The sequence below is a fragment of the Papio anubis genome, chromosome 17 (assembly GCF_008728515.1).
Source record: "Papio anubis isolate 15944 chromosome 17, Panubis1.0, whole genome shotgun sequence".
Taxonomy (NCBI): domain Eukaryota; kingdom Metazoa; phylum Chordata; class Mammalia; order Primates; family Cercopithecidae; genus Papio; species Papio anubis.
In genome coordinates this window covers 42,217,599-42,237,518 of record NC_044992.1, presented here as the reverse complement: position 1 = coordinate 42,237,518, position 19,920 = coordinate 42,217,599, and the positions used below count along the sequence as shown (strand labels likewise).

General features: G+C 54.0%; 2 protein-coding genes across 4 annotated transcripts in view; one reads left to right on the top strand and one right to left on the bottom strand.

Annotated features, from left to right (window-relative positions):
• ACSF2 (acyl-CoA synthetase family member 2) overlaps nucleotides 1–19,920 on the top strand; it is a 49,812-nt gene that overhangs the window by 25,287 nt on the left and 4,605 nt on the right. For both annotated transcript variants that reach the window (XM_009190222.4, XM_009190221.4), the window contains exons 2-10: nucleotides 10,458–10,653; nucleotides 11,024–11,152; nucleotides 11,415–11,468; nucleotides 11,954–12,072; nucleotides 12,190–12,355; nucleotides 12,925–13,020; nucleotides 13,162–13,319; nucleotides 13,585–13,676; nucleotides 13,983–14,059. In XM_009190222.4, coding sequence (XP_009188486.1) covers nucleotides 10,458–10,653; nucleotides 11,024–11,152; nucleotides 11,415–11,468; nucleotides 11,954–12,072; nucleotides 12,190–12,355; nucleotides 12,925–13,020; nucleotides 13,162–13,319; nucleotides 13,585–13,676; nucleotides 13,983–14,059 — 1,087 coding nt within the window. The remainder of the gene's footprint in view (nucleotides 1–10,457; nucleotides 10,654–11,023; nucleotides 11,153–11,414; nucleotides 11,469–11,953; nucleotides 12,073–12,189; nucleotides 12,356–12,924; nucleotides 13,021–13,161; nucleotides 13,320–13,584; nucleotides 13,677–13,982; nucleotides 14,060–19,920) is intronic.
• CHAD (chondroadherin) lies at nucleotides 14,257–18,851 on the bottom strand. 2 transcript variants are annotated; one of them, XM_021929004.2, is made up of 4 exons: nucleotides 17,949–18,851; nucleotides 15,471–15,634; nucleotides 15,047–15,203; nucleotides 14,257–14,813 (listed from the first exon to the last, which is right to left on the bottom strand). In XM_021929004.2, the coding sequence occupies exons 1-3, from the start codon at nucleotides 18,720–18,722 to the stop codon at nucleotides 15,062–15,064; spliced, it is 1,080 nt and encodes a 359-aa protein (XP_021784696.2). In that variant the 5' UTR covers nucleotides 18,723–18,851; the 3' UTR covers nucleotides 14,257–14,813; nucleotides 15,047–15,061. The 2 variants fall into 2 exon arrangements, with proteins under 2 accessions (XP_021784696.2, XP_017806041.3); XM_017950552.3 differs by having other exon boundaries at nucleotides 14,261–14,813; nucleotides 15,058–15,203.

The following is a 19,920-nucleotide window of genomic DNA, read 5'->3' as shown; positions in this document are numbered from 1 at the left end:
GATGACCCCTGTAATCCAAGTAATAGATTCCATTGTATGGACGGATATGCCGCATTCTGTTTATCCATTCATCTGTTGCTGGACATGTGGTTTGTTTCCAGCTTTTGGGTATTGTGAATAGTGCTGCTGTAAACATTCATGTACGAGTTTTTGTTTGTTTTGTTTGAGACAGAGTTGCACTCTGTCACCCAGGCCGGTGTGTAGTGGTGTGATGGTAGCTCGCTGTAGCCTCGACCTCTCAGGCTCAAGTGATCCTTCCACCTAGACCTCCAGAGTAGCTGGGACTACAGGTGTGTACCACCACGCCCAGCTAATTTTTAATTTTTTTTTTTGTAGAGGTGGAATCTCACTATGTTGCCCAGGCTAGTCTCAAACTCCTGGGCTCAAGCGATCCTCCCACCTTGGCTGCAGAGAGTACTGGGCTTACAGGCATGAGCCACTGTGCCTGGCCTAAGTTTTTGTTTGAACACATGTTTTCAGTTCTTTTGGGCATATATTATAACTAGGAATGGAATTGCTGGGTTATATGCTAATTCTGTATTTAACTTTTTGAAGAGCCACCACACTGTTTTCCAGGCAGCTGAATCATTTTACATTCCCACCAGCAATATACAAGGATTACAATGTCTTCACATGCTTGCCAACACATATTTTGTTTTCTGATTTTTTTTTTTTTTTTTTTGAGACAGAGTTTTGCTCTTGTCAACCAGGATGGAGTGCAAATGGCATAATCTTGGCTCATTGCAACCTCCGCCTTTCGGGTACACGCGATTCTCCTGCCTCAGCCTCCCAAGTAGCTGGGATTACAGGCACCCATGACCACAGCCGGCTAATTTTTGTATTTTTAGTAGAGACAAGATTTCATCATATTGGTCAGGCTGACCTCGAACTCCTGACCTCCAGTGATCTGCTCGCCTTGGCCTCCCAAAGTGCTGGGATTATAGGCATGAGCCACCATGCCCAGCCCTTGATTTTATTTTGTTTTTTGCCTTCCGGGTGAGCATGATGTGGTACCTCATTGTGGTTTTAATTTCCGTTTCATCTGCTTGTTAGCCATTCATAGATTACCTTCAGCAAGATGTCTACTATTTTTTAATTGAGTCATTATGTGCATTATTTTTAATTCATTCATTTGGTCATTCATTTGAGCACCTCTTATGTTCCTGGCACTCAGGCACTTGGGATAAAGCAGTGAACACGTTAGTTGCCAACACTGAAAAGTCAGGAGAATTCTTAAAAAATAAAAAATAAAATTTCTCGTTCCTGACTTCTCTACTCAGATCTGGGCCTGAGTTCTCAGGAGCCAGCCTACTGCCGGCACCTTTAAGGTGGGGCTGTGCTTTGTTTCTTCAAGGCTCTTATCAGGCCTCAGTCCCACCTGGGCCCTGAGAGCCTTGGGTTTTACAATACCCATGCTAAGTAGCTGATGCCTCTCCAAGTAGTTACTTTAGTTCTGAGTTGAGAACAACTGGCACCGCTGTTTTTCCTCTAACTCCTTAAGCTTCCCATGTCGCATTGAAAAAATAATCCTAAGACCAAATCCCTTTAAGAATAGAAGTTGGGGCCGGGCGCGGTGGCTCAAGCCTGTAATCCCAGCACTTTGGGAGGCCGAGACGGGCGGATCACGAGGTCAGGAGATCGAGACCATCCTGGCTAACATGGTGAAACCCCGTCTCTACTAAAAAATACAAAAAACTAGCCGGGCGTGGTGGCGGCGCCTGTAGTCCCAGCTACTCGGAAGGCTGAGGCAGGAGAATGGCGTGAACCCGGGAGGCGGAGCTTGCAGTGAGCAGAGATTCGGCCACTGCACTCCAGCCTGGGCGGCAGAGCGAGACTCCGTCACAAAAAAAAAAAAAAAAAAAAAGAATAGAAGTTGGGATACCGTGGCTCATACCTGTAGTCCTAGCTACTTGGGAGGCTAAGATGGGAAGGTCTCTTAAGCCTGAGAGCTTGAGGCTTCAGTGAGCAGTAATTGTGCCACTGCACTACAGCCTGGGTGACATAGTGAGTCTCAAAACAAAACGAAACAATAGAAAAAGAAGTGTCGGGTTGAGGGGTGCGGTTGGGGGAGGGAGAGCATCAGGGTAAATAGCTAATGCACGCAGGGCTTAATACCTAGGTGACAGGTTGATAGGTGCAGCAAACCACCATGGCAAATGTTTACCTATGTAACAAACCTGCATGTTCTACACAGGTATCCCAAAACTTAAAATAAAATTAAAAAAAAAAGAAAGAGAAAGAAGTGGCCACCCTTTATGCCCCAGGCATTTGGGGTGTGGGCAAGGAAGGAGAATTGGTTTGTTTATGCTCCCTCTTTCTAAATGATGGGTGGTTCCTGTGTTTATGAGCACATTGCATTGATATGAGTTTGTAGAACTCTTAATTCCTTGGAAGAGCCGCCTGTTTCCAACTCAACCCTGCCCTACCCTGGCCCCAGTTTCTTGGGATCAGTTAGTAGAAATTGCGGAGGTTATATTATCTCTGATGATCAGATAGGATATAAATTCCAAACCAGAAGGAACAGGAATTGCCTATGCCCACTCCTTTCTCCCAGATCTGAGGGTGGGGCACGGGCAGGCATGGCTGTAACGTTGAGGCGGTTGCACCGCGTCCTCTGCTCCTGGCTCAGGTGTTCATCAGTCACATGGGCCACTTGATGTCTTTGCACTTCAGCTTCTTTACCTGTAGAAAGGGAGTTCATGATTCTCACCTGCATTAAAAAAAATTTTTTTTTTTAATTTTGAGACGGAGTTTCGCTCTGTGGCCCAGGCTGGAGTGCAGTGGCACAATCTTGGCTCACTGCAACCTCCACCTCCTGGGTTCAAGTGATTCTCCTACCTCAGCCTCCTGAGTAGCTGGGATTACAGGCACACACTACTACACCCGGCTAATTTTTTGTATTTTTAGTAGAGACGGGGTTTCACCATGTTGGCCAGGATGGTCTCAAACTCCTGACCTCAGGTGATCCACCCACCTCGGCCTCCCAAAGTGCTGGGATTACAGGCATGAGCCACCGCACCTACAGGATTATGTTAGTGTATCTCGAAGAAACCCAAACTGAGAGTGACTGAAAGAAGATGGGGGCAAGGGAATGGTTGTGTGTCCTGACTATTATCAATATCAATATCCTGGCTACGATATTGTACTATAGTTTTGCAAGATGTTAACATTGGGAAAATTTGAATATTGATGGTGAAGAGTGCATGAGATATTTCTGTATTGTTTCTTTTTTGTAGTTTTTTGTGGTTATTATTATTATTATTATTTTGAGACAGGCTCTTGCTCTGTTGCCCAGGCTGGAGTGCAGTGGGCGTGATCAACCTTGAACTCCTAGGCTCAAGAGATCCTCCTGCCTCAGCGTCCCAAGTAGCTAGGAGTACAGGTGCACGCTACTATTCCCAGCTAATTAAAAGAAAAAAAAAATTGCCCGTGTGGGCAACATGGCAAAACCTCATCTCTACAAAACATACAAAAAAATAGCCAGCCATGGGGTCATGCACTTGTAGTCCCAGCTACACAGGAGGCTGAGATGGGAGAATCACATGAGCCCAGGAGGTCCAGGCTGCAGTCAGTGAACCATGACTACACCACTGCCCTTGAGCCTGGGCGAAAGAACTGTCTCAAATTTTTTTTTTTGTTGTTCTTGTTTTTGTTTTTTTAGAGACAGGGTCTTGCTCTGTTGCCCAAGCTGGTCTCAAACTCCTGGGCTTGAGCAATTCCTCTGCTGTGACCTTCCAAAGTGCTGGGATTACAGGCATGAGCCACCGTACCTGGCCTCGATATTATTTCTTACATCTGCATATGAATCTACAAATATCTCAAAATCAATAATTTAATTTTCAAAAGCGAAAAAAGAAAAAAGAAAGGAGATGGGACTTTCTTTATCTGGGAGACAGCCAGTCTGTGACTGGTGTGGTAACTCCTGCTGTCCAGGCGCCAGGCTCCTCTCTTATTGCTCTGTGGTGCCCAAAATCACTATGTGGTCTAAAATGCTACCATTATTTTCCTGTCACAAGCAGCATTCCAGCCTGAGGAAGAAAAAAAAGAGAAGATGTCCCTTCCTTTGAAAGTTTCTTCTCCGAAGTTGCACACACTACCCCTCTTTAAACTCCACTGGCCCGAACCTCACCATCTGGCCAGACCGGCTGCTGGGGAAGCTTGGAAACCTGGTCTTTATTTCACACAGTGTGGCCAGCTAGATGTCTGAGGCTGTGTCGTGAGAGAAGAAGGACCTGTTGGGGTTTCTGTCACACCACCTGTCAGAGCTGCTGTGAAGACACAGGAAAAAACACATAGGAGAAAGACGCAGGAGAAAGCCAATTGAACGGAATTTTTTCTTTTTTCTTTTTTTTTTTGTCCCATAAATCAGCCTGTTGATTTCCCAACTAGAATTTCCAGGAGACCACTGTTTGGTCTGAAAACCATGGTGAATAATGGAGAACCAAGTTCCAAACCAAATGGGACTCCTGAGGCCGGGCGCGGTGGATCAAGCCTGTAATCCCAGCATTTTGGGAGGCCGAGAAGGGCGGATCACGAGGTCAGGAGATGGAGACCATCCTGGCTAACACGGTGAAACCCTGTCTCTACTAAAAAAAAAAAAATACAAAAAACTAGCCGGGCGCGGTGGCGGGCGCCTGTAGTCCCAGCTACTCGGGAGGCTGAGGCAGGAGAATGCCGTGAACCCGGGAGGCGGAGCTTGTAGTGAGCCGAGATCCGGCCACTGCACTCCAGCCTGGGCGACAGAGCGAGACTCCGTCTCAAAAAAAAAAAAAAAAAACAACAAAACAACAACAACAAAAAAACACCAAATGGGACTCCTGGTCATTGTGAGAATAGGAGGATGCTTGTTATGAGGCTGAACACCTGCCGTCCAGGCTGGAGTGCAGTGGCACCATCTTGGCTCACTGCAACCCCTGCCTCCCGGATTCAAGAGATTTTCCTGCCTCAGCCTCCCGGGTAGCTGGGACTACAGGTGTGCACCACCACGCCTGGTTTATTTTTGTATTTTTAGTAGAGATGGGGTTTCACCCTGTTGGCCTGGCTGGTCTCAAACTCCTGACCTCAGGTGATCCATCCGCCTCGGCCTCCCGAAGTGCTGGGATTATAGATGTAAGCCACCATGCCTGGCCAGTTCCCAGACTTTATAGGTGGGGAAGGTGAGCTCTAGAAAGGAGAAATCCTGTGTCTTAATTTGAATTCCCCTGAGAACAAGGACTTGGGTGCAGGTAGTTTATTTTGGAGAGTGATCCTAGGAAGTGGAGATAGGAGGTAGAGAGAGCAAACAGGGAGTGGGGAAGCCGATGAGGGGATGTTGTTAACATCATCACCCTAGGCAACAAGAGCTTCATTCACCTGGACCTCTGAGAAGGTACAGATACCTCCCAGAAAAGGGGAGACTTGGAGCTCCAGCCCCATGGGGTTGACTGCTGTGCCTAGAGGCATGAGCTCCTCTTCCAGGCTGGGCTGGCCTGCAGAACCAGGGACTCCCACATTGAGGAAGTTCCTGTAGCTAAAATCAAGGGTGGGCGGAGGAGCTGTGACATGAGACACCCGTCACCCACCCAGCCAGCGGCACACCTGCAGTGAGACCTGGGATCCCCGACTCCCTGGCCTGGTGCGTTCTCCTCCCGTACCCTGAGCTTCAGAGCATCAGCAGTGTTCCTCCTTCCCTGTGATGCTTGTCCTCACCTCCCAGGTGAGGAGTCTAAGAAAACAGCCTTTCCATCAGCCCCTGTCGTGACAGACCCTCCAGTGGGATGGCAGCGGCTGCCTCGCCCATTTACAGGGCAACACAGTTTTGCTCCCTGCTGCCCTGAAATTTGTTCCTCCCGGAAATTGTCCCTCACAAGGCATGAGCAGTCAATCAATAGAAGATATACGTGGTCTTCCTAGCACAACAGCTGCAGAATGAGCTGTGAAGTGCCCCATCAGGAGTCCTGAACAGCTTCAAACGTTTCCCCTCTAGTAACTGCCTGACACGCCTCAACCCCAATAATCATTGTGCATTTAACTTAGGGGTTGCCTCACCCTTGGGAGATCCAAACCCCTAGGCTGACTTCCTGTCCTTCATGGAGGAGAAGGCTCTTGTCCCCATGTACTACTCAGTTTCTACTCAGGGCCAGTGACCTGGAGCCTTGGCACAGAAAGCCTGGAGAGAGAAGCTGAGGTAAATCACACTGCTTTGGCCAAGCAGACAGGTGACCTGTGAGAGGTGGGAACAGCCTCATCCTGAACACTACACCCTCTGATATAAAGGTACCTGGTGGCCGGGCGCAGTGGCTCATGCCAGTAATCCCAGCACTTTGGGAGGCCGAGGCGGGCGGATCACCTGAGGTCGGGAGTTCAAGACCAGCCTGACCAACATGGAGAAACCCTGTCTCTACTGAAAATACAAAATTAGCCAGGCATGGTGGTGTGTGCCTGTAATCCCAGGTACTCGGGAGGCTGAGGCAGGAGAATCGTTTGAACCCAGGAGGCGGAGGTCGTGGTGAGCCAAGATCATGCCATTGCACTCCAGCCTGGCAATGAGAGCGAAACTCTGTCTCAAAAAAAAAAAAAAAAAAGTGCCTGGTGGCCGGGTGCAGTGGCTCACACCTGTAATTCCAGGACTTTGGGATGCCAAGGTGGGAGAAACTTGAGCCCAGGAGTTCGAGACCAATCCTGGCAACATAGTAAGACTCCATCTCTACCAAAAAATAAAAATAAAAATAAAAATTAGCTGGGTGTGGTGGCACACATCTGTAGTCCCAGCTACTTGGGAGTCTGAGGTGGGAGGACTGCTTGAGTTTGGGAGGTCGAGGCTTCAGTGAGCCATGGTTGCACCACTGCACTCTAGCCAGGATGACAAAGTGAGATCCTTTCTCAAAAACAAACAGACAAACAAACAATGAAAAAAAACAAAAGGAAAAAAAAAAGACCCCTGGGAAGTCCAGGTGTCACACCCTGTTCCCAGGACTGCGTGTCGTCACTGGCCTGCTCTAGGTACCAGTTTCTGAGCTGTTACTCAGACCTAGGTGGGAATGTGAACAGAGCAAATTCTGTTCCCATAGAAGGTGTGCTCTGGTTTCCAGACCTTCCAGGCCATCATTGGATATGTGCTCGGCCTGGTGGACTCCAGGTAGAGGCTCCAGGGGCCCCCTATGCTGAGGACCACACTCTTGCAGGAGGATGTGGAGGTTTGGAGGGACATGCAGCATCTTCCTTCATCAGTAGGGGGATGGGAAGAGGACCAATTTTGCACTCTAGGCCTTGGCAGATCTCAGTAGACCCTGAGGACCCACAGATTTCATAGACATGTGGAATTGAGTGAAATTACAAGGGTGAGAAGCAGGAGGAGCTGAGGTTGGTAGTTGAGATGTGGGGAGTGTGGGGAAAGAAAGCCCACTCTGTCCCGTGTATCCCTGGAGAGAGAGTAGGTTATCTTCCTTTTGTTCTCTTCCTTACTGAATAGTCTTAATCCGAGAGTTGAAATGATTTGTTTACATACCTTTCTCTTCCTACCACACTGTGACTACTTAGAGGGCTGGGAGCAGTGTCTTATCCATCCCTGTATCCCTAGCACCTGGCACAGGGCTGGCACACAGTAGGTGCTCACTAAAGCTTGCTTGAATAGATGAGTCAAAGACGGTTGGGTGGCTTAGATTGCCAAGAGAGTGGTTGTCAAAGTGTGGTTCACAGAATCCTTCTCGTCCAGGCCCACTTCAGAATCACGTGGGATTCTGTTAAAAATTCAGATTCCCCCGGTCCACTCCCCAGAAGCTCTGCAATGAGTAGGCATTGCAGGAACCCAGGAATTCGCATTCTTTGTGAGATCCTGAGATGATTCCGAAGCAGATCTCCATAGACCACATCCTGAAAAACTGTCCCTTGGAGGAGGGAGTGACACTGGTTGAGAAGGTTCCTTCTGATGTCCCTGGAGGGACAAGGGAGGGATCAGCCCATAAACACAGATCCTGGTTCCAACATCCATCCATCCCTCTTCACTTCATAAATGATGTGGGTCCATTTGGGCCCATGGGTGGAGAAAACTCCAACCCTAGAACCTGGAGTATGGGGCTCCCTTCATTCTTCCAGGCTGAATGTCCTCTGCTCTGGGCCCTTTGGTTTCAGCTGGGTTCAAGTTCCAGTCACTCCTCCCATTCTCACAGCACTCCCTCTCATTTTCTGTGCTCCAGCCACAGAGACAAGCTCTCCTCTGCCGGAAGTGCCCTCCTCTCCCTTCTCTGATGATGAACACTTCCTCACCCTTTAGCTCTCAGCGTAGGCATAACTTTCTTAAGGGAGTTTTCCTTGGAGCCCCAGGTGATCCCAGATTCCCTCTTACAGGTGCTCCTCGGACCATGGTCCCTTCCTTATCTCAGCTTTCTAAACATACATTCATCATTACTAAGGTTGACTGCACTCCTCTCTTTCTGACCAGACCCTTAGCTCTGCAAGGACAGGGACTGTTTTTGGTTATGTTCATTTTTTAGCATTGGGCCTTCTCTGTGGTGGGTGTTTACTAAATATTTGTTGGAGGAATAAATGTTGGCTAATTACTCTGTAGGGCTGAGGAGGCCATAGTGTGGGTGGCTCCAGGGCCCAGGTCTAAGAGAGGCTACCTTAACCCAGCTTTGAGGGGACAGAGAATGGGCCTCAGATGGGCTGGGGGTCTCCCCCCATAGTCTGCCTCATGGCTCCCATTTCCTGATTTTCTAGGCTGTTCCCACCCACGAAGAGCTAATATGTCTAATTTCCCCAGAGACAGGGAGCTTCTTAGAGGAAGGACTGTGGCTTATTCTATCTCTAGTCCTAGCATAGTACTTGGCACATACGGGTGCTCACTGAATGTGTGTTGAATGCGTGGTCGATAAATGCCATGAATGGACGGTAAAATGCCTGTCGATTACAGAGCACTTCAGCATTCCCAGAGCACCTTTGCAGGCCTGTTCACACTTGAACCTCATGCCCCCTCTATGAAATAGGCAAGGCAGTCTGTTCATCCCCTTCTAGCCAAAGAGTAAACAGATAACTTGCCAGGTCTCACTGGGTTTTGTTGGTTTGTTGTTTGAGACAGGGACTCTGTCTGTCACCCAGGCTCAAGTGCAGTGGTGCAACCATGACTCACTGCAACCTCTGCCTCCCAGGCTCAGGTGATCCTCCCCCCTCAACCTCCAGAGTAGCTGGGACTACAGGCATGCGCCACCATACCTGGTTAATTGTTAAAAATGTTTCATAGAGACAGGGTTTCCCTATATTGCCCAGGCTGGTCTCGAACTCCTGGGCTCAGGCGATCCTCCTGCTGCAGCCTCCCAAAGTGCTGGCATTACTTTACAGGTGTGAGCAGCCGTGCCCGGCTCAGGTGCCACAGTTAATAAAAGGTGGGGAAAGTTCAATGGAGCAGTAATGGAAGTGCAGGTTCTCCTCCAGCTTGGCGTGCCCTTACTTGGGGGTCGTTTCTTACCTAGCAGGGCTGGGAGGAGATGGGTAGTTCCTGAAAGGCTGATGGAGAAAAGTGGGGAGTAGGTTACTACTCCCGTGACTGCCCAGACCTCTACCCAGACCTGTTTCCACCTGTGCCCTGAGATGGATAGGCAGCCACATGTGAGAGGTGAAGAGTCCTGGTCCCAGACTAGAACCCGAGCCAGGTCCCGAGCTGGCTGCTTCCTCCACTTGACATCCTCTCAGTACTCTCAGGCTCTTGGTGCCCCTTGCTTGTCTGACATCTGGCCCCTTTTCCTTAACTGGCTGCTTTCAGCCAGCTTCTTAATTCCCTGGAGACCGAAACTGCCTGCCTTGTGACATCATCTGAGAGTGGGAGCTGGAGCCCAGGTGCCATTTGGCGTATAGGGGCTTTCTTCTTCATCTGCAGGTGCCCAGGATCTTGTAGCACCTGGCGCTGGACACCTACACGCCTGTGGAATAACAGGGGCCTCCCAGCTGCCTCTCTTAGGGCCTCCATCTGCCCTCTCCTTTATTCCTTTCCTATTCTGTCTTTGGCTTTCAGGCCCTCGGGAGAAAAACTGGCCCACTAAGGAGCCTAAAATCCTAAGGCCTTGGATTCCAGCCCTGGGTCCAGGCACAGCTTCCCTGGTTCCTTAGAAAGGACCCCAGTGACCTGTTTGTTCTCCAGGAGGCAGGGCCTGGGGGCGAAGGCATGGTCCTGCTTTGTAAGATCTGTCTGCGCAGGCAGGCTCTCCCAGGCTTCGCTAGGGCATCTCACCTTTCCCCGGAAGGTGAAGGAGGACCCTCTGCTCCAGCTTGGTGTAACCTTGTCCCTGTCCTGCTGCCTTGGGATTAGGCTTGAGGCTGGGAAAAGGGTCTGGGGGATTTTAGGCTTACGGGAAGATCTGGAGAAAACCTAGTGGTTTCTAACATGTTGTCAGCAGCCTACCCCCTGGCTTGACTGGGTGTGCCATGCCCTTGGTTCCAGGGAGGCTGATCTGGGACAGTCAAACTCATAGCTCCTCTCCCTACAGTTCCAGAGAGGTGGATCGCATGGTTCCCCTGCCCGTTGGAGGCCTCAGCTACGTTCAAGGGTGCACCAAAAACCATCTTCTCAGCAAGACTGTGGGCCGGTGCCTGGAGGCCACAGCACAGAGGGTCCCAGAACGAGAGGCCTTGGTCGACCTCCATGAAAACGTCAGGTTGACCTTTGCCCAACTCAAGGAGGAGGTGGGTCCTGACCTGGAAACCTCACAGTGGGCAGGTGCTAGTTCCCAAGCTGCCCTGGCTGAGCAGAACCAGGAGCGTGGGCACCTGGCTATGGGGCAGTGTGCTAGGGCTGCCAGAGAACCCCAAGGGATGGCAGGAGAAGGAGACAGGACTGAGGCACAGGGGGTCCAACACCTCCTGTATCAGCAGCTCCTGGAGCACTTGTTAACTATGCAGGCTCCAGGGCAGACCCACTGAGGCTGGGAATCTGCCTGTCCTTTTGTCCCCAGTGATTTTGATGAGAACTCCCGGGCTAAGGGCTGAGGGTGGGCGTCTTGGGCCCCTTCCTGCTTGCCCCATCTCACCCCTTGTGCCCCATCTTTTACACCAGGTGGACAAAGCTGCTTCTGGCCTCCTGAGCGTTGGTCTCTGCAAGGGTGACCGGCTGGGCATGTGGGGACCTAACTCCTATGCATGGGTGCTCATACAGTTGGCCACTGCCCAGGCGGGCATCATTCTGGTGAGGAGGGGCTTGCTTGGCACAGCTGGGTGTGCGTGGGGGAACATCATTCAAGGGGAGTCCCTCAGGCCCTCAGCCCCCAGGACCAAACCAGTGCCTGATTGGTTTCAAACCAGGTTGTGCTTTCTCCTGAGGCCCACCAAGGAGGCCTCCGGGAGTTAGGGGGCGTAGAGTACTGCCTCTATGCCTCCTGGGGGTAGAGGGGCAGCAGGAGGGACAGGGTCTGCCCAGAATACTGATATGCCCTCACCGCTTCCACCAGGTGTCTGTGAACCCAGCCTACCAGGCTACGGAACTGGAGTATGTCCTCAAGAAGGTACAGCTCATTCGTCAGGGAGGGGCCCGGCTGGGGCCTGGCACAGGGGGCTGCACAGACTCTGCTTGTCACAGAGTCTGATGGTGTGAGCTAGGGCATGCGTGGGTGGGTGACATGCAGAGTGTCCTTCCTTAGGTCATAGATGGTTGGAAGGTGGCCCCAACTCCATAGAGAGGGTGGTTGGTCAAACACAAACCTGGCGTGAGTGTGCAGGGACGGGGGCATGTGTGTGTCAGGGCAGAGGTGCATGTACGCGTGTGTCCATCCTCATATGTGATGCATATGTGTCTCAGGGTGTGGTGCGTGTGTCTTGGGGTTGGTTCACGTGTGCATTTGTCTTGCAGTGTGGTGCCTGGGAGTGTGCTGGAGGTGTGTGTGTCAGAGACGGGTGCCTCTGTATGAGAGCAACTGATTAGTGAGGACTCCCCCAGAGCTCTAGTCTGAGGCTCCCTGCTGACTGCAGGTGGGGGACTCCCCTTCCACAGGTGGGCTGCAAGGCCCTTGTGTTCCCCAAGCAATTCAAGACCCAGCAATACTACAACATCCTGAAGCAGATCTGTCCAGAGGTGGAGAATGCCCAGCCAGGGGCCTTGAAAAGTCAGAGGTGGGTGTGTCCCGGGTTAGTGGGTGGTGCGTCATTCAGCATCCCTGATCCCTTCACTTACTACTCACCCTGCCCCCTCCCTCAGCCCCTGTCTCTCACCATCCTCCCCACCCCCAGGCTCCCAGATCTGACCACAGTCATCTCAGTGGATGCCCCTTTGCCGGGAACCCTGCTCCTGGATGAAGTGCTGGCGGCTGGCAGCACACAGCAGCATCTGGAACAGCTCCAGCACATCCAGCAGTTCCTGTCCTGCCATGACCCCATCAACATCCAGTTCACCTCGGTAAGGCAGAGGTCTCCAGGCCCCAAGCCCAGGTGGACACATGCCCCCTGCCTTTGTGACACTTCCACAGGGATGGGGAGACAGCAGAGGAGAGCAGGCATTCTTTACTGAGACTGGCCTTCAGCTGTCCTCTCTGCTCTGGAAAATATCAGCACCTGGTGTCCTTGTCACATTTCCTCCCCTAGACCCCTGCCCTCTCCACTCCAGCCCTCTTGTTCACGGTGCAGTGGCAGATTCACTGAACCAACACAGGTTAGAACTGCTAGAGGCTGCCCCTCATTTAGCTGATGGGGAATCAGAGACCCAGAGAGAGAATTTGCCCAAGCCAGCTTGTGGGTGGCAGAGTTCTCTGGGCCATATAGGTGGCATGAGAACGGAGACCTTATCTTTTGCATTGCTGGACCCTGACACCTGGCATTGTGGTAGACCTTTTGCAAATATACTGAACAGATGGATCTGGGGCAACAATCCCTGTCTCCTGATTCCTGGTCCAGTGCTCTTCAAGGCAGTGGCCTAGGGTGGGAAGGAGATGAGAAGGAGGCCAAGCCATGCCCTGCTTGCCTTGTCAGGGAACAACAGGCAGCCCCAAGGGGGCCACCCTCTCCCACTACAACATTGTCAACAACTCCAGCATATTAGGAGAGCGCCTGAAACTGCATGAGAAGGTGAGGCGGCTCTAGGCCCAGGGCAAGGCTGCAGGAGGGGTGGCTCAGGCAGGGGTGGGGGGCTGGCTGGGCTCCCCTTGCCAGCTAGAGGAACTGGCTTCTGGTTCCAAGACAGACCCAGCCTCCTGTCTCCATCACCAGACACCAGAGCAGTTGCGGATGATCCTGCCCAGCCCCCTGTACCATTGCCTGGGTTCTGTGGGAGGCACAATGATGTGTCTGATGTACGGTGCCACCCTCATCCTGGCCTCTCCCGTCTTCAATGGCAAAAAGGCACTGGAGGCCATCAGCAGAGAGAGGTGGGCACTGGTGAACAGGCTACTTGTAGGCTGATAAAACCCTCTTGTTCCTCACTCCTGGGCCCTGACACCTTTCCGAGCTGCCTCCTCCCGCCAGCCAGGAGACTGGGGATGGGGACAGTGGAGGACCCCCAGGAGAGGACCAGTTCCTGCCTCAGGAGCGTCTCCTGCCTGTTCCCTTTGCTGCAGTTTCATGGCGGGGTGGGTGAGAAGAGGGAGTTCCCTTCCACTTCCAAGCCTAATTTCGAGACCTCCTCCTATACAGAGGCTCCTTCCTGTATGGTACCCCCACGATGTTCGTGGACATTCTGAACCAGCCAGACTTCTCCAGTTATGACATCTCGACCATGCGTGGAGGTGGGGTGGGGCCAAGGGCAGCCAGGCGTGGGGAGGGGGCTGCTTCCCCTACAGGAATGGCCTGGGTGAGTTAGCTCCCAGTCTTTTATTTAGGGGGCAGGAAGGACACTGTAAAAATGTGGGTGGGAGGGAGGGAGATCCCCAGTGTCCTGGGACACCAGCCCAGGGCCAGCTGCCAGGTGTAGGAAAGGCTTGGGGTCAGGGAAGAAAAGGGAAGGTGCCTCCCTCGAATGAGCTGTAGGTGAAAGGACTCCACGGGGCCTGGAGAAGTGGGGAGCTGTGTCAGCCCCTCTCTCTGTGATTCAGGTGTCATTGCTGGGTCCCCTGCACCTCCAGAGTTGATCCGAGCCATCATCAACAAGATAAATATGAAGGACCTGGTGGTGAGTGGTGACCGGGGCCCGGGCTGTGGGCAGGCCAGGCCTGGGATGACAACAGATTGACAGACATGGGGATGAGCCCAGGCCAGATGTTCAAAGGCGACCCTCGCAGCCAGCCCTCCCTCCAGAAAGCAGATGTGATAAAAGATAGTCTGACCTCATCAGCACCTGGTGGGTGAAGGAAATAGGTGGCAGGGGACTAAATATCATACATACATACATTTATATTTATAGAAATCTCAGGAAGAAATTGCAGCATGGGAAGATGGCAGCAAAGCACCGATGTCCTGCTAGAATGTCCTGGCAGGTGGGGGCTGGCAGAGTTGGGGCATGGGCTTTAAAACCCTTTCTGGAAGCAAGGGGTGGGGCAAGGATCTGATGATTGTTGCCACGTGGCAGGGAAAGAGGAACAGAGGAAGGATGATCCTGGAAGGGTGGCCATCCTGATGACCAACCCGTTGTGGCTCTGATTGACTTGGTGGGGGGGTCTCAGCAACAGCTTCTCTGAGAGGAGCTGGAGGGTGGGGAAGGCATGATGGCTGGGGAGGGGCTCAGCCTTCCTTCTCCCCAGGACACTGCTGGGTGGAGCTGGGTTGGTAGTGGAGTGCCCGAGGCCCCCTGCCAGGACGTGTCTAGGTGTGGGCAGCTCTGTGCATCAGCAGAGGCTGTGGGGAGAAGGTAGGGGTGGAAGTGGGAAGGTCAGTAGTCTCTCCGGTGGAAGGCAGTGGCCAGTCACCAGGACTGGCTGAGTCAGAACCTGCAAGGAGGCAAGGATCGATGTCAGTACTCCAGCAACCCAGATAATGCTTGGAGAAAATGATGGAAGTCCTGGGCAGGAGCTTTTCCTCCCTTTGAAAGGGGCCCCAGTCCTCCCCTCCTCTCTCTGTAAAAATGGAGGGTCTGCCTGCCCCTCCAGTGGGAGGGGGTACCCTGGAAGATACCAGCTCACTTGCTGGAATCACCAAAGAGGGATATAGGGGACGTGCTTACCCAGCCCCCACCTGTTTAATGGCGGCCAGCTTTCTTGGACCTCTTGGTAGGGAACTTGCAGCTGCGGAAGGCGTCCGTGTCACGGATGTGTTGGCCCTTGAACTTGGCAGGTGAGGCACAGGTGGCATCTGGGCGGGAGGCCTTGGCTTCCAGCCACCTGGAGAGACAGAAACTTGCTGGGTCTGGGGAAGAAGGTGGGAGTGCTGAGGGGAAGGGCAGTGAACTATGGGACCAGGATTGACTTGGCCACAGGATAGTCTGAAGCTGTCATCTTCATTTTACAGATAGGGAAACTGAGGCTCCCAGGGTCCCATGCCTATTAGGTGGCAGATCTAGGATGCATGTCCAACATGTCTTAGTGCAGGGCTAATGTGTCTCTATCACATGAGGGTGGGCTCTGGGAGTGACATGGGGGTGTTCTTACCGCCGAAGACCCCGGAGCTGGCAGGTACACTTCCAGGGGTTGTTGGTAAGGGTGAGGGTCTCCAGGCTGTCGAAAGGGAAGTTGGAGGGCAGGTGGTTCAGGCGGTTGTTCTCCAAATGGGCGTGTTTCAGTGTGGTTACACCCAGGAAGGCACCATCTGAGAACTGGGGAGCAAGGTGGGCATGAGTGAATGAGTGAGCACCCGAGCGCCAGAGGGGCAGCGTCCTTCCCTGAACCTGAGCCATAGCGCTTTGAGGAGTTTCCCGGTTTTCAAAGCAGTGTGACCAAGTGGTCTCAGATGATCCAATCTACACAACCCTCTTTGAGACAGGTGGTGTTCTTTTCTTTTCTTTTCTTTTTTTTTGAGACAGAGTCTTGCTGTGTTGCCCAGGCTGGAGTGCACTGGCAGGATCTCGGCTTACTACAACCTCCACCTCCCGGGTTCACACCATTCTCCTGCCTCAGCCTCCCGAGTAGCTGGGACTACAGGCTCCCACCACCACACCTGGCTAATTTTTTGTATTTTCTTTCTTTTTTTTTTTTTTTTTTTGAGACGGAGTCTCGCTCTGCTGCCCAGGCTGGAGTGCAGTGGCCGGATCTCAGCTCACTGCAAGCTCCGCCTCCCGGGTTCAAGCCATTCTCCTGCCTCAGCCTCCCGAGTAGTTGGGACTACAGGCGCCCGCCACCGCGCCCGGCTAGTTTTTTGTATTTTTTTTAGTAGAGACGGGGTTTCACCGTGTTAGCCAGGATGGTCTCGATCTCCTGACCTCGTGATCTGCCTGCCTCGGCCTCCCAAAGTGCTGGGATTACAGGCGCGAGCCACCGCACCCGGCCAGGTTATTTTCAATATGCAAATGGGGAAACGGAAAAAGTGCTGTCCTTTGCCCTGGGTCACAGCAGTGGGTAAACAGTAGCCACAGGACCACACCTAGCTCCTCTTCCCCTGGCACCACAATCCCTGCACAAACACTGGGACTGTGGAGCTGCCAGAGTTTGGCCCCAGCAACCCAAACTGGTACATGGTGAACTTGGTCTGTGCTTAGTGGAGTGGGCAGTGGGCCCAGGCTCCCCACAGTCCCAGGGTCCCAGGACTTCCCCCAGCTCTGTCCTCACTGCACCCCCACTGCCAGCCAGATGCTATTTGTGAAGCCACCTTGGTGGAGCCTTTGGCCAGGTTGGACGGCTCCAGAGGAAATGTTCTATTGGTGCCCACACCTTTGCCCAGGCGCCACAATTCCTGTCTGGCCTCCCCTGCCCCAAACCACCCCCTGATTCGCCGCTCTGCTGCCCACTGAAAGACCACTCTGGCACTGGTGGGCCACAGGGGACTCCAACTTCAGCTGGGGAGAGGCAGGGCTGAAGAAGGGCAGGCTTGAGCAGGCTCCATCCACCCAAACAAAGGTTGGCTGCTGCCCAAGTGAGATTCTGCCCACATCTCCACACCCGCACCCTCTCCTGTGGCCCACATTAAGGTATGAAGGTCTCCAGAAACCAGACTCTCCTCTACCTTGTTGGTCCCCACCCACACCTCCTGGCTGAAGGCCCTGTACCAGGGTGATTTTTCCAGTCCCAGAGAAGGGATTCTGCTCGGATCCAATATAGCCCCAGCTGGCCAGACACTGGGCACCCCAGGGGAGAAAGGAATGAGTGAGGAAGCAGACAGGAGATGAGTCTAGTGACGGGGGAGGGCAAAGGGCAGTCAGCAGTCTGGAGACAGTGAGGCATGCCAGTCTTCCCTATGGAGAGACACCTGGGGTCTTGTGCCAAGGATTGACAATAGTGGTCTTGCCTTTGCCCCTTCACGGAGCCCATGGGCATGATGCTTGCAGCCTGGGGGAGCCCTTGGTCCCATGCCTACTGAGCTGCAATGGACTTGAGAATGCAATGAATTGTGTCTGTGTGAATTGGGCAGGGCCATCCACCGGGGCCTCTGTGGGGCATGGAGAATGTCTTCCTCAGGCATTTGCTTCCCCTCGCTCCCCAGTCCCCCACTCCCCCTTAGCACGCATGCACAGCCCCCACCAGGAACAGGGTCTCTTTGTGGGCCTGATCTGCCCAGCTCCTCTAGAAGGCTCCTCAATAAACAAACCTTCCTTTATGGGGTGGTAGGTTTACTGGAGACGGGAAAACAGCAGAGGGGGGCTGGAAGGCCCAACAGGAAGAGGTGGCTGCTGCCCGCAGTGGGGGGTTTGGGAGCACTGGAGATGGCCCTAGGGGGCCATTTGTGGGGCCAGGGCAGCCCCACTCCTTTTATATGTAAGAATCCTAGGAGGGCAGTGGCCGAGACTGGCAGCCGACAGGGATTAGGGTAGGGATGTGACAAGGTGAGGAAGGGAGGTGGCAGAGCTGTTCACCTTGGAGATAGCCAGAGGGACAGGGAACCTGGGGACAGGGGTTGGTGCCAGCTGTGGCTCTGGCTCCTGGGGCCTCCAGGAAGGGAAGAAGGAACCAGGGCAGAGCCTGCAGCCAGGAGCTCACCTTCTCCAGGTTGGTGTTGTCCAGCCAGAGGGTTTCCAGGTATCTGCCAAAGGACTGGAAGGCATTGTCCGGGATGCTTTTCAGGGGGTTGTGGGACAGCTTCAGCTCCTCCACCACCCGTAGCTTGCTCAGGGCAGCCGAGGGGTAGCTGGACAGCTGGTTCCTGTCCACGTGGAATTTGGCGAGGTTCTCCACGTCGTCCAGGGCCCCGGGCTGCAGGGAGCTCAGCGCGTTTTCTGACAGGTAGAGCCAGCGCAGGTCCTTGGCTCCCTGGAAGGCGCCTGCGCGCAGCTCACGGATTTTGTTGTTGTTGAGCTGCAAGATGAAGAGGTTGACCAGCGGGGAGAGCAACCCCCGGGGCAGCTCGGTGACCTTGTTGTGGTCCAGGTAGAGGTAGGTCAGCTCGGTCAGGTCGTCGAAGGCACCTGCGCGCAGCACGCGGATGTCGTTATGGGACAGGTACAAGTAGATAAGCTGCTTGAGGCCGCGGAAGGCACCGGCGGCCACCTCGCGAATCTGGCAGTGCTGCAGGTGCAACGACACGAGGTTCGGCATGGCCCGAAATGAGTTGGCAGCCAGCACCGGGAAGTTGTTGCGCTGTAGGTTGAGCAGCTTTGTCTTCTCTGATACCTTGGGGATCTTCTGCAGCCCCACTTTGTCGCAAATGACGTGCTGCAGGTCGCCGTGGCAGTGGCAGTTCTGGGGGCAGGCGGCCAGCGCCGGCAGCAGACCAGCCAGGAGGCCGAGGCTGAGCAAGAGCATTGGGCTGGCCATGGCCAGGACTCCTGGGGCCGGGGCTGGGGGCAGCAGCGGCGGCGGGGCGCGGGCAGCGGCGAGTCCTGGGCGCTCGGGTCTGCCGCCCTCTTTATACGGTGGCCCTGACCGCAGCCGGCAGCCGAGCCAGCTCCTACGTGGAGCATCGAGGCCACTGGGCTTAACTGGCTCGCGCCCAGAGATGCGCCCCCGCCCTCCATGGGGAAGGGGGCGGGGCCCTTCCCCCAGCCGGCGACCGTGCATAGGGGAGTGGGACCGTGGCCCCCGAGCCCCGGCTCTAGCCCCCTGCTCTCCTGTGCTGCTCCTCTGCCTACCGCCTTTCCCGGGGTTTTTCTGGGAAGGGGGAATGGTTATGTCTGGAGCCCCGAGTTTACATCGTAGAGAGGGAGGCGTTCCCCGAACTTATTTGTTTGCTCAAGTTTGAGCCTCCACGCCGCACCATCCACACACGCTCGGCCTGGTGCACTGGATGCGAGGCGGGAGGAAGCGGGACCGGACAGCCGGACGCATCTCCCCGCGGTGGGCCAGCTGGCGGCGCTTTAATGGGGTGCTTGTGCAGCGCCGGCCGAGGGTGAGAGCCGCCCCGGCGTGGGGCTCCCACTTCGGACGCGCCGAAGTTGGCCCTGGGGAGACCCGAGCTCTTTCCCCACCCTGGGGCGCGCCCCCACCCCTCTCTCCCAACCCTGCTTGCGCCCCCATCCCCTTTTTCCACAGCTGAAGGCTGAGCAAAAAAGTGGGAAGTCGGGGAGGGTGGCCAACGGGAATGGCAAACACACCTGGAAACCACAGGCCACAAGCACAGTCTCACTATCCTCCCTCCTTCATCGCCCCGAAATATCCCCATCCCTCATCCCCAACCCTAGTGGTCAGGACCCGCCCCGAGGGGTCTCAGGGTGGCGGCTGAGTGGCGCCGAGGTGTACTTGGCAGAGGCCACATTCGGGCAGTGGCCCCAGGACTGTGAGGACGGGTGTGGGAGGGGGCGGGGCAGGTCGAAGGACCAGCCCTGGACGGCTCTGGCTGCCAGACCGTAAGTTCTGTGGGCAGTCCCGCCCCAGCCCGCCAGATTTCTCTGTACCCACTTGCCAGCCACGATGTCCGGATTCCTGTGGAAAGGGGAGGGTGAACAGGCAGGGTCACAGCTCCGGCCTCAGGGTGAGCTCCAAGCTGCCTGGCACAGGATATTGTCTGTGAAGGGTG